The sequence below is a fragment of the Chelonus insularis genome, unplaced genomic scaffold (genome assembly GCF_013357705.1).
Source record: "Chelonus insularis isolate UGA/USDA-ARS -01 unplaced genomic scaffold, ASM1335770v1 contig_131_pilon, whole genome shotgun sequence".
NCBI lineage: Eukaryota > Metazoa > Arthropoda > Insecta > Hymenoptera > Braconidae > Chelonus > Chelonus insularis.
The window spans coordinates 1,451,506-1,465,421 of record NW_023276372.1 but is presented as its reverse complement, the minus strand read 5'-3'; the positions used below and the strand labels follow the sequence as shown (position 1 = coordinate 1,465,421).

The 13,916-nt window shown below is 26.8% G+C and overlaps 3 protein-coding genes across 11 annotated transcripts; 1 reads left to right on the top strand and 2 right to left on the bottom strand.

Moving 5' to 3' along the window:
- Positions 1-276: 276 nt before the first annotated feature.
- Positions 277-2,736, bottom strand: LOC118074173 (troponin C, isoallergen Bla g 6.0301). Of its 2 annotated transcripts, none has more exons than XM_035095176.1 (6): positions 2,496-2,736; positions 1,840-1,870; positions 1,350-1,493; positions 1,150-1,269; positions 623-754; positions 277-352 (listed from the first exon to the last, which is right to left on the bottom strand). In XM_035095176.1, exons 1-6 carry the CDS (start codon positions 2,520-2,522, stop codon positions 324-326), a joined length of 483 nt encoding a protein of 160 aa, XP_034951067.1. In that variant the 5' UTR covers positions 2,523-2,736; the 3' UTR covers positions 277-323. The 2 variants fall into 2 exon arrangements, with proteins under 2 accessions (XP_034951067.1, XP_034951068.1); XM_035095177.1 differs by having other exon boundaries at positions 2,520-2,730.
- Positions 2,737-3,632: 896 nt separating this feature from the next.
- Positions 3,633-5,345, bottom strand: LOC118072860 (translocon-associated protein subunit gamma). Its single transcript, XM_035093006.1, has 3 exons — positions 5,076-5,345; positions 4,696-4,823; positions 3,633-4,611 (listed from the first exon to the last, which is right to left on the bottom strand). Exons 1-3 carry the CDS (start codon positions 5,203-5,205, stop codon positions 4,321-4,323), a joined length of 549 nt encoding a protein of 182 aa, XP_034948897.1. The 5' UTR covers positions 5,206-5,345; the 3' UTR covers positions 3,633-4,320.
- A 915-nt stretch (positions 5,346-6,260) lies between these two features.
- LOC118072811 (phosphatidylcholine:ceramide cholinephosphotransferase 2-like) lies at positions 6,261-13,616 on the top strand. Of its 8 annotated transcripts, none has more exons than XM_035092944.1 (6): positions 6,261-6,556; positions 11,548-11,921; positions 12,029-12,239; positions 12,333-12,607; positions 12,743-12,918; positions 13,044-13,616. In XM_035092944.1, exons 1-6 carry the CDS (start codon positions 6,471-6,473, stop codon positions 13,197-13,199), a joined length of 1,278 nt encoding a protein of 425 aa, XP_034948835.1. In that variant the 5' UTR covers positions 6,261-6,470; the 3' UTR covers positions 13,200-13,616. The 8 variants fall into 8 exon arrangements, with proteins under 8 accessions (XP_034948835.1, XP_034948843.1, XP_034948885.1 ...); XM_035092952.1 differs by lacking the exon at positions 6,261-6,556 and adding an exon at positions 6,771-7,586; XM_035092994.1 differs by lacking the exon at positions 6,261-6,556 and adding an exon at positions 6,772-6,972.
- Positions 13,617-13,916: the final 300 nt, after the last annotated feature.

Below are 13,916 nucleotides of genomic sequence, written 5' to 3'. Positions count from 1 at the left end.
TTTGAGTTATTTCTATGTAAAGATAGTTATTAAAAAATAATAATTATTAATTAAATATTATGACAAAACTATTTAAAATATGTTAAATTAATTTTTTTTTTTTAAATAAAAATAAATTGTTTATCAATGAATTATGTCATAATAAATAACAATAAACTTTTTAATTATTTAATAATTTAATGCAGAAGAACGTACACTTAGTGTAATAAAAATAATTTAAGTATCAAAGAATGTATATTTAAAGTAAGCCGAAAAATAGTTGGAGTGCTATTTCAAGTTGATGGATATTTTTTTATGGATATTATTTCTTTGTTGTTGGATATTTATTCTCCAGTCATCATTTCCATGAATTCTGTAACAAAAATAAGTAGTCATGGTATTATTAACAGTCTATTATTATATTATTGTATTGTTAAGTATTGATGTTTTTTTTTCTTTTAGATTTAGAGATACAGCTACTAAAGTATTTTTCGAATTTTTTAATGTGTAGGAGGATTAGCAACATGATCTAGTAATGCCAAGTTCTCGATATTGAACTTGGAACGATCAACATTTTCGTCATATTTAAACATTAGAGATTTCAAGAAATTTATTTCGAGTGTTAGAATAAAAAACAACTTACCATCAAAGTCAACAGTTCCTGAACCATCGGAATCAATTTCCTCAATCATTATATCAAGCTCCTCATCAGTAAGTTGATCATCAAGCTCTCTCAAAATTTCACGTAAGCAGGTTGTTGGGATGTAGCCATTACCTGGAAATAAAACAAAAATAAAAATCATTGCTAATAATGTATAAAAATGATTGTTAATTAAAATAAATAAATGTCTAAATTTAGATAATTAAATTTATATGATCAATGATCAGAATGGATTTTGTTATTTGAAATAGTTAAATACATTCTTTAGTAGAGTTTTATGCTCATTTATATTCCTGGTAGTAGCTATATTTGTCTCAAGCAACTCTAACGTCTCGTTTTTCTTTCCAGCTGCTTTCGTTCTCGTTTAACATAAAATTTGGCTTCATTCCAACATGAGTATAAACAAAATTGTATTACGATCTATATTCTTTTTATAATATCTTCTATTTTTCATTGTGTTGTTTTCGTTGTTGCAACATTATAGTATGATTATAATTCTATACAATTACCTTCTTTATCATATAATCGAAAAGCTTCACGAAGTTCTTTTTCTAAGGCTTCTGCATCTTCTTCAACGATGAATTTAGCTGCGAGTGTCACGAACTCGTCAAACTCCAATCTTCCAGATTCTATTTTAATTCAAAATAAAAGAGATAAATAAATAATTAACAAGACAATATTCTTATATAAATTAAATAAATATCATTACTATCTGCATCAACTTCATCAATGAGTTCATCAAGGATTTTCTTATTGAAAGGTTGTCCCATCAATCTAAGAATATCTGCTACCATATCCGTGGGGATACTTCCGCTTTTTTCTCTGTCAAAGCTATCAAAAGCTTTACGGAGGACTGAAAAAAATGGTAAATATGTTTTAGTCTATTTATTTTCTAACATTTAAATATTTTTTATTTTAGATTCTATATTTTTTAGTTGATTATATCACATCAAAATTTTTTTTTGAAAATATTTATTTTTGTCTTGTTTGATCAGTGGATTTTGATCGTTACTCGATACTGGTTCCATCAACTAGGTGAAAGATGATGAATACTATATTTAGTCAGAAGCAGCTGCTAGCAATTCAATTCAACATAAATAAACTTGTAATAAAGTAGATAAAGCTAATAACTTAAAGTAAGTAGAACAAATGAAATTTATTATTTTTAATAATAATAATAATAATTTATTATCTTTTACCTGCTATTTGTTCTGCAGGGAGCTCGTCGGCCTAAAAAAACAGGATAAATAATTCTAATTAGTTTAATCATTCAAGACAATGAACTCAATAATAATTTTTCGAAATAAACTTGCCAATTAGTAGTTAGAAACGATATAGAAATAGAGAATAATTTTGAAAAAAAAAAACAATGCATATATTGTAATCTATTCATGCACATAGATAAAGTTTTATAATTTAAATAATCAGATATAGATAATAGATACGAGAATTGTGTTCCAGTATTTTTATAATAATAGAAATAATGAAAATTATTTACTTCATCTCCATATCATTAGAGTCGTTGCATTCTTGGTAAACGCCCACATACAATTAAATCCATGTAATAAGTTGGCACAATTTAACAATCGATGCATTCAAAATGGTTCTAAGAATTTTATTACTGTATAAAAATGAAATATTATATTTCAATTCAATCATTCACTGTTAAAATAAAGTTCAATAGAATTAAGTTAGATAGTCGAAGTAATGTAAATTTTGGAAAAAGTTAAATATCAATTGATAGTTTGAAGATATTTGAGCTATAAGACTTTGAAAAGGATTTTGTTAAATAAGAAATATTGAAGAAACAATCAGAGAGTATATAACGTGTGTGTTTACCAGAACGACGACTTACAAGATCACCATCAATTGAACATACCATCTTGTATGTTTAATTAATTTTAAAAAAATCACTGATAAGAAGAAGTAACTGGATGTTAGATCCAATAAATAGGTTGTCAGATTTCAGTTGTACTGGTATTTTTGATACTGAGACACTTTGAGTTGAGTTCTGCCGTAATATTTGAAACCAAAAGGTATAGCGGTTGCGTATCACCCGCCGTCTCCCGGACTTCACCAATGTAATCGTGTACTCCTAAGCTCCAGCCAATCCCGGCCACATTAGAAGCAGCAGCAAAGCCAGAGTTTAAAGCTCGGAGGGTTCTTGTGCTATTCTTGTCATCTTGATGGAACAGTGTGAGAGAAAGTATAAAAAACACTTTTAAAAAAAATATCCCTACTAAACTGTCGAAAATTTTTATTTAGCATCAAATATAATTTTTATTTTTGATTTGTTTTGTTTTTTTTTCTTTCAAATAATCATCAACTTATTGCCATTCATTATGAAGACAGAAAGCTTGCAAATTATTTGTTTTTAAATTAAATTATTATTTATTTAATTGTTTTTATGAAACATCATGCATCTTGACGTCTTCATTGGATGCTTTGTTTTTTTTATAAAATAAGAAATTATTGATTCATTGAATATAAAATAAAAATATTCATATTATATTAATTCTTGCCACCATTAATTTTTAAGGGTATTGAAACTTTGCCCAATAAGTGGCTGACTGTAATTGATAATTAGGAAGATTACATCTTTATTAATAAAAAAAAATAATAAATACTAAATTGCTTTTAATTGGCAAGGATTTATAGGACAACTCAATATTACAGGAAATTATAAAAATAAATCTACTGTTTACATTACAATTCAAATAAATAAAAATTAAAAATAAAATATTAAATTCTAAAGACTTTTCAATGCTTGAGATAAAAATAGAGAAAATCTTAGGTCTTGTGAAACTAACAGTAAAACGTGGACGTATGGTTGACTATAATTAAGTTATTGTGCATTTATAAAAAAAAAAAAAAATCCCATAACAATGATTCAATAAACAAAGTACTATTAGTTAATTTAAATGACAATACAATTTTTTATTCGAATCTCATTTTTATTTTTGAAAATATAATTAAATACAAATTGGTATAAATTTTATGGTAAACATCATCTGATATTGAATAGCTTAAATGAATGAGTAATTCATAATTTGAATAGATAAGTGATATGATTTATTGATGATTAATTGTAAAATTTAGTACATAAAAGATGAAATTTGGCGATAAATTCATTTGGAGTCAATCCAAACACGTGAGTCTCGTGATTTATTTTTAAATAAATATGAAAAATTTCAAATGACCCAATTAAATATTAAAGTATTAGCATGTAATTGTTATTCACTTTGATGTTAAAAAGTATAACTTTTCAGAAAAACAGCATATTATAAAAATAGCAAATACGCCACAAGATATAACTTTAGAAATTCTGTCGTAGATCGGGAAATTTACAATTAACTATTTGGCCTGAGTCTTTGAAAACATCTACAGGTGTTCATTTGGTTGTTTGTTGACAGATGAATTTGGCAAAGATGCTTCATGGAGAGCAGGAATTTAGTTAGCATATATAAATGCTTGATTAGAATTCTAATATTTATAGTTCGTAAATACGACTTATATTCAAATTAATATCATTAAACTCTTATTTATAAAATAATCATAATCCAGTTCTTTTTATTGTCAAACAGTAAATAAACTTGTCGATAACATGTTAATTACTGTTGTATTATTCGAATAAATACAAATTGATAGAAAACTAATGATAATAATTAATAAAAACATTACTATTGTGATCCAGTGGAAAGAAGAGCTAAAAATGCACTTGTTGCTCCAACTGATAAAACATAGTTGAAAGCAGGATTGAATGTTTTTAAAATATAAAAAGAACAGAAAATAACAATTGCCAAAAACAGTGCATTGTTGTAGAAAATAGAGAATGTTGTAGCTTCATAATCAGCCACTTCATTCTTTTTCCATAATATTCTCTCATCTTTCTCTTTCTTACTCATTTTCTTATCTTCTGATAGTTTTCTGTTCATTTCTTGGGTCACAGCATCTTCTCTTTTCACAGCAATCTGTAAGTTATCATAAGATTATTATCAATTTATTTAATTCAACTGATTCAGTGGTAATTAGGAGTTAATATAAGTAATAGTTACCTTATGTTTGAGGACAAATTTTGTGTTCTTGTAAGCAAGAGCTAAACCATAAGTACTGAATATTGTTATAAATACAAAGGAGAAAATATTTGAGTATAGGTCAATTAGATGTATTCTCCAGAAAAGCCCTGAAACAATTAAGAAAATTGATCATAAATAATGAAAGCATATATTTTTATTATTAAAAAATTTCAATATGATCAACACCTTAGTGCTAAGGCATATTTACTCCAAATTAATGACATAAAAATAACTTTTTTACAATTAATTTATAAAATTTTATGTAAAATATGTATAATTTTATCAAAATCATAAAAAAATGTTCTTATATTTTATTAAATATGATAGAAAGTTGAAGCTCAATTGATGGAAATACTTACATATTGGAATAGCAGAAACGATGAACGCATTGCCATAAAATAATGCTGATGATTTTGTTGATACATTTCGTGAGAAATCTTGAAGAAGTAATTCTTCTTCTTTAGTAAATGCTTTAGATTTAGCAGACATGTTTAATGATAAAAATGAATTGTACTAAAGAATTATTTAAACTAAATATCTTCACTTTACAGATCTAATGTACACAGAACTGTATGCTTACAAAATATCAAATATGCGCACGCGTTGAATGTACAGATGTAGATTTTCATGACAACGTGTCCAAAGAAACGTCACTTAAGCATCGTGGCAGCACTGAGCAGTTTTAAAAAATAGTGGGGGCTGCACAGCTTTGGCTGCACTGTTTAATGAAAAAAAATCACCCTGCAAGTATATTGTACGACATTACAAAAATTTTGCGACTCAAAAAAAAATCGTGACGCCACGGAAACCACCCCAATTATTATTGCACTTACGCTGACAAACTTTGTCTTCCTCCTTGTATACCATTTTCCTCAACATTTATAAATATTTTTTACATGAAAAAGAAGGAATAAAAAAAAACCTAATTTGATGCGAAAAATTTGAGGTGATTTGAGCTTAGGAAAGCTCAGCTTTTTTTTTCCTTTGCTGAGTTAGATCCAGCTGGCCTTGTGAGTGAAACCCGTACAGCCAAAAAGCTCAACCTTAAATGTGAAATGTAACGGAAATTGCGTGGGCTTAAAATATTCGTGAATGAATGAAAGGATGACGTCATTATTGAGTTAGAGCAGTAATAGTGATGGGGGTAGTTTTCAGCCAGAAATGCGATCCATGAGAGTACGCTTGCGCTTTTTGATTCATTTTCTGACCCCGAGGGATGCAAGTCTATTGTCCATGAGATGGTGTTTTTTTTTTGCAAGTAGTGAATCCGCGGAAGCGGTTCCGTATCACTGCCTAAACTTTTATTAATAACTTTTATTTTTCTCTAAACTGAAATGTGATTGTTTACTTAATATTTATCTAAATGAATAATAATTAATATTAAATAAACGGTTAGCTATAGCTGTTTGACTGCAGCATTGATATTCAGGTCAAATATAAATTTATGTTGACATAAATAGGTCATTGTGTGATATTTTAAGATACTCGAAGGGCATAATGCAACAATAGATTCTATGTGAAACCCATATAACTCTTTACTTCATTATTGCATGTGTCTTTTTGAATTAAATGTGAAAATTTATTGATATAAATATTTATTTTTGTTTTTAATACAATAATCTTTTTTGTATTATTCGAACATATGTGATATAAAACTTTGCTTTCTATGTGGAGTATAAAAAAATCATTAATATATAATAATTATTAGTAATAATTATTTTATCACGAGACTAAAATATTATCTAGACTCTTCCATGTCTGGTGCAAAGTCTACATATATGATGAAATTGCAGTTACTCGTCATTGAAACCGATTACTGTTGGAAAAAAGCTTTATTGAGGTATTCAAAACTTCTAATATAATTATTTATCAAATGATAAATTATTTTTTCATCCTAATATAAGAATTTTTTTTCTTATTTATTCATTCATAAATAGTCGAAAACATTGACTTTATCGATAGTTTAAAAATTTGAATTTCCCGCGGAGTTGAATGTAAATTGTAGTTCCAATTTACGACTGTAGAGGCGGTGGGTGTTAAAACTTTAGAGAGGTTGGAATTTAGCGAGAATGTCGAATGTAGCAAAAGAAAGAGCCAGACCTCCAACTAAGCAAAATAATTACACAGTTGATTTTAAATAGATAATTTCTCATTAGTTATCCTTTCTTAAAAAAAAAATATAACGTGAACGACTACACTGGTATTGGTGCTATTCATTTGCAATGTTACGGCTGTAAATTGATCGTGTGATAGAGTGTACGTTGATAATGTAATGAAACATAAACGATCATTTCTAAATACATAGCTTAAAACATTGATGTCATAGAGTGTAAGTAGTTTACTATGAGTTTGCGTCATAGATCAATCAAAGATCTAGCGATTGGAAAACGTGAACGTTACAAGTGATTAAATAATTCGTCCAGATCAAACAAAATTTATAATTAATATCAACCCAATTGGTTAGTTTTTTTGTGTATTCGATTGAAAAAAAGTGCTTTATCACTAGTCTATAATCACATGGGGAATGCGCACGCACGATAATCACGCGAGTTTGTTTATATATTACTCCGTTTTATTATTTACTTGATATATAACAAATCTTTTCCTTTTTTTTTTTTAATATTGATTAATAATAATTTACACTCATCATTTTACCATAATATTGATAACTATATTGATAAATTTCTTCAATATAAAGAATCATTATTTATACACTCGTCGCACGCTTTTGAAGCACAAAATAAAATTAGTGAAAATAATTTTTACATTGTGATTAAATTAAATAGTGTGTGTAATATATATATTATTTGTAAAACAATGCATAAATTAAGACTACCTGTAAAGGTTGAATTACCTTCTGCTATTACAAGGTATGGAGAAGCCTAGAAAACAGGTATTGATATAATCCCATTAACTTTGTTTATTAATTTAATTTAATTAGTGTATCAAATAAAAAAATTATCAAAATAGTTATTTTTCAAGGTTTTAATTGTATCAACTCTTTTTATGAGTGTGACATATCTTTATATTCATATTTATGATGTCATTCTTTTCATAGAATATGTTATACGTTGAAAAGTACTCTGATCGATGACGGTTTTTTTTTATTTAAAGAAAAACGAACACTTCAATAGTAAATGGATGTTCATTAATTAGTATTACATTTTTAGATTAAGCCATTAATTTTTTAATGTGCATATATTAATGATAATTCTACATGAATCATCATGTATAATTGATCAGTTATAATTAATCATATCTTACGAATGCAATATTTATATAAATATTTTTTTTCAAAACGTTGATGATCAAAAAACGTGCAATCATTATTTGAAATGCTAATATAATGACGATAAACTGTAATATTGATTTATTTATAATAACTGCACCCTTTTATGTCGCCAAAATACGTAGTTGTATACTTTCAAGGCAACTTACTGAGCTATAACTATGTAATTATTGTTTATGAGTAATACTAAGTTAACATACTCGAAAGATCTTTTTAATTTCGAATTATCTTATTATCTTTTATATAGTATTTATTATCATTTCATTTAAATATCATTTAGTTATAGATTTTTTTTTTATAATTGAAAAATTTTATGGTAAATTCTTTAACATAATCCTCAATACAGTTGTCCGGTATCACAATATGTCATCGTTTATGACTCAAAAGATTAGCCAGAGCTCTTTATCTACTTAATATTAATCGATGAAAAAAAAAATATTTGTTTAATTAGTAGGATTAAAATAATCTTCACTTATAAAGAAGAATCAGTAAAAAAATTTTTAGCTTGCCATTAGGTAGTTATTGTAATGAGATCGATCTTTAAAATTTGTAATTTTGTCATATTCTTACGTTTTGAGACGTTAGAAAATTTAAAAATGATTGTCTATACGGACGGACATTTGTACGTACGTATGTCAGGTTTTTTTTCGTTCTTGATATCTCGAGAACCATTAAAGATATTGACTCCAGGCAAATTTCATTCGAAAGATAATACAATGAAGAAAATCTCAGAGAAGTTTAAACAAATTCGGTTTATTGACAAATTGTAAAAGAAGTTGAGTAAAAAGACATTTGAAATTGATTTTACTTATTGAGTGATTAATTATGTTAAAAACTGAGCTCAATATCAATGCAATATAGTTGCTAAAAATTTTACATGACTCTAAACAATTATATATTATTTACAACAATTTGAATTTGTTATAAACGAAAAAAAAAAAAACTAAAAAATGACAAAATTATGGATTTTAATAAATGGGAAGTTTGTAGTCAGGGCACAGATCCATTTTTTAATGAATTGTTTTAGAGAAAATTGTTCCATAAAGTGTAATTAAAAAAAAAAAAAAATTCATTTAATTATTGAGTACAATGTTTGCTGTTAACAAAAATAGAATGAAAAATTTTAATGTCTCAATGTCATGATATATTTAATTGATTTTTAGAAGGTGGTCATGAAACTGAATTTTTATCTGATTGAATTTTAAAATTAATTCAAAATGAAAATAAAAATAGGAATTGATGAGGTAAAAAATAAAAATGGTGAAATAGCAAAAACCGTAACACTTATGCATTTAAGTAAGTGCAAAAAAAGTTAAAGAGGGGATGCCAATCCAAATCAGGATTCTAACCGTACTTTTAACGATGGCGTAAGAAGAAGTAAAAGAAAAAGATAAGCAACTGAGTGCTGACCAGACCATCTAGTCTTTGATTCTCTACCTAACTTAGTTTATACTTAACTTTAGTATATTTCTGACGCTTACGTTAGCCACTTGGTCTTAAACTGTGGCGTCTAGTCGTCATTAAACTGTCTGCTGACAACAATACACAACATTATACATACATACAGTTAAATCTTAACTGTTAATGTGCTAAAGTATTAAAACAAAACAACATAGCAATATTACCTACAAACTGAGCCCTTGTTCAACCTGGCCTTTCACTTGATCTTGAGTGATGAATCGCCGTCAGTTGTTTAAATACGTTTGTGCTGATCACATCAACGTTTATGTATTCTTCTTTATTCATCCAAAACAGTTGTGTTTATGTGATATTTATTAATGTTGTTCACCATCATGCAACGTGTTCCAACTATTCTCGTCCCTGATCCGTGAGTAAATTAACCTAAAAAATTAAAAATTTCTTCTTTTAAAAGTGTTATATTTCTGATGATCATCACTAACTAGCAATATAAAAAATTTTTTTTTCATCTAGTAATCTTTATAAATAAATTGCTAATGTAGACACGCCCCAAGAAATAACATTTAAATGTCTATTCTGATTTAATTCTGACACTTGACTCTACAAGTGGCTGAGTGAGTCAATTCTCAACAGCAAAAATTATCAAAAATATTTCTTTCAAACAGTATACACATTTTATCAATGATTTTAAATCAAATATATATCTCTAGAAATTTTTTTTATATTTTCAATTGTGATATAAATTTTTAAAAGAACACTTTGATTGATGGTGTCATTAATATACTAGAGTTATTGTATGAATTATCTCTCTCTCTCTCTCTCTTGCTTTAGACTGAAATTATTGGTTGATTGAATTGTGTAATATTAATTGTAGAAAAATAATAAAAGACTTCCCGAAACGTCTGGTAGGATGATATAACATTTAACAATCAGAAATATTCAATTAATTTGCATACATCCTTCTTTTTAAACAGATTAAAGTTTCTTATTAATTTACTGTTAGTGGTCTCAATAGCTATATATATTTATAAATAGAATTGCAATCTAGTGGTTGGTAGCAACGTGAAGCAAGTTTTCACATATAAGAAAGTATATTTCACTTCATATTCAATCATAATAATGATATAATTAATTATAAATATCAAGGCTATTCGCATTACTTTAGATTATTAATTTAAAAAAAAATGATATTAAAAAATTCTCTAATGTTTTATTTTGTTTAACATTATTTTGTTTTTTTTTTTTTACAAACTATTTAAGTTGATTGTTTCATTTGTAAATGAGTCGTTATATGTAATGCTACAATCATTAGTATACATAGTGAAGTAATAAAGTAATGGTATTTGCCATTAAACATGACGTTTTTATAGCTTGTTTTACTTGAAAATATTGAAAGACATTTTTTTTTTATAATATTATGAGAAAGGAAAAAAAATAAATTTATTGTAAGACGTTTGATTAATCTTTTTGATAAATGCGTGGTAAATGTGTTAATACATATATATATATTCTAACTGAAGGAAAGAAAGACCTTGTTATTTTGTCACGCATTTTCACTATTTACATGTGAACACATGATAAGCGGACTATTAATATTTAAACCGTTGACAATTATGATAGTAATGCTTCGTAAAAAAAAAAAAGTTGGCTTTGTAAAAAAAAAAAAAAATATTCAGTTATAATATTTAGTTCAAGTTTAACAATGACTTCTCATGAATTATATTTATTTTTACCAATTGGTGTACATCAATTTGGTTGTAAAAATAATCAAAATTCATCTAAAAATGGGTATCATTGTTGCTCTATTCAATATTCATGTCCACATACTTGGTATGGCTTCAGAAATCTTATATAAATTATATTATATATATTTTATTTCAATTAAATCTAATTATATTATCACATGTTGTATTTTTTAACATAAAATTTGTAAAAAATTCAAATAGATTACTTTAATAACCATTTTTCCAACACAAAAATATTTTTATTATATGATGATAAGATTAATGGCTCTAAAAATAATTGATGTATTGATAATGTTCATGTATTTAATGAAATAAATTTCATTTACTTATGCTAGTTGATTCATTGATAAGTGATAATTCTTTTTTTTCTTTTTACAGGATGGTATTGGACCACAAAGCTACGAGTTTGCATAGTGATTACGGAAGTTTTGATAGACCATTGCCAAGTGGAGAGAGTCACGATAGGGACATAGAAGCAGCGGTTGATGGGAACACTAGTGGAATGGCCCAATCCAGTGACGTTTATCAGAGGCAACCGCTGCTTCCTGGAGCACCTACAAAAAGTAAAGAACGATGGGGAGGAGTAAGTTCTAGTGGAGATTATTATGAGGATGATCATGATAAAATTGATAGCATTGGACACACTCGACATGCTGGTATTCAAAATGGTAGTGGTATTGTTAAGTTGGATATACCTCCACCTTTAAGAGAAGAGCCACGATTTCCAAAGGAAAAATGGAAAACTGTTCTGGGTAAGAAAAAAAAAATATTAAAGATTATTATTGTGGAGTAAAAATAAATATTCAAAATGTTTAACTCTTTTTATAAATTTATTAATACATAATTTTATTTATTTCAGCATTTTTATTTATGGTTTTCAATTTTATTTTAACAACAACATCTTTAGCGATGCTACATGAACGTGTACCAGACCGTTCATTATATGGTCCTTTACCCGATATTGTTCTAGACAATATTGAAGCACAAGATTGGGCACTTAATGTATCTGAGGTTTTAATAGTGATAGTATCTAATTCGGCCATGGTCTTTGTGATATTCCATAAACACAGGTAAATTAATTATTTTCTTAATTAAAATGATGAGAAAAAAAAAACTTAATATTAGATTTAATTTAATCTAATAACATGACTTTAATTTTCTAGGTTTATTGTTGTCAGACGAATATTCATCGTAATGGGATTACTTTATATGATGAGAAGTATCACATTCTATGTTACGGTTTTACCTATGTCTAGTAGAACATATTATTGTAGTCCAAAAGTGAATCATACAACACCACTTATTATTACAAAAAGAGTCCTCCAATTAATCTCTGGCTTTGGGTTGTCAATAAATGGTAAACACACCTATTGCGGAGATTTTATTTTCAGTGGACATACTGTAGTTCTTGTACTTTGTTACCTGATTATCAAAGAATGTAAGTAATTCTAAATTTTTATTAAATTATCTAAAGTAAAATTATTCAAGTTAAATTGATTATGAATATACTGTATAATTAACTAGGCTGGAAACTTTATTACAACCATTTTAATTGATTATTTTTCTTTTCAAGACTCTCCTAGAAGATGTCAACCAATTCATTGGATCGCTGGTCTTATAGCAGCTGTTGGGGTGATTATGGTCTTGATCGCTCATTGTCATTACACTGTGGATGTTATCATTGCGTATTGGGTCACCACCCGGTTGTGGTATATTTATCACACATTAGCCAATAACGCCCAGTTGAAAGTAATTTTTTTTTATTGTTAATATTATCATGTTTATTAGCATATTATCTATCAACTTATTATAATAAAATAATAATAATATATACATGGAATAAATAGGAATGATTTTTTATGCATTTTTCACAGCAATATGGACCAAACAACTTTTTGGCACGACTTTGGTGGTTCCCACTGTTTAGATATTTTGAGAAGAACGTAGGTGGAACAGTACCAAGACAATATGATTGGCCTCTTCCTTGGCCTCGAAGATTTCTTGCCAAGCACCCCAACCGGGATAGTTAATACTCATCACAATTTTACAATGGAGCTTATGGTTATGGGGTAAATATTTCAATATGTATATAATTAAATTTAATTTATGTTAAAACAAATTCAAGTGTCCTCATTATTTGAAAGACATAGAAATATAAATAATTTACGATATAGTCAACAAATGTAGATCAAAGAGTAAATGGTCATAAACAGAAGCTTTAGACAGTATCGTAGATGATAAATTTATAGTCTCGTCGAATTTTTTTATATTATTTTAAGCTGATGTACAATTTTCTAAAATATCCAATATCTCCTCATAAAATTGTAGAGAAATAATGAGAAATTATCTTCCGTTATATAAATTCGGCATAAATATTTATATAAAACTCGACCTTAATTTATATTGGTTGTAAAAAAAAATTAGACTATTTATATCTACACTCAACAATTTTGATGTTGTATAAATTATAACTAAAGTTTTCAATGATTCTATAACTCTATAGAATAACCTCACAGATATTCCTCGATCGGTTGAATTATATAATAACTTTGGTTTTTTCAATTCTAAAATATTAGATTTGTCCTAAAAAATAATTTAGTAGATCGTGGAATTTTTTGTGAGACCAAATAATGAATTAAAATTAAAAAAAAAAATTTATACTTTTGATTTACATTATCAGTGATATAAAATTTTTTTTATTGATAACTTAAGAATGTATTTATTATACGCGAGCATTTTAATTATTA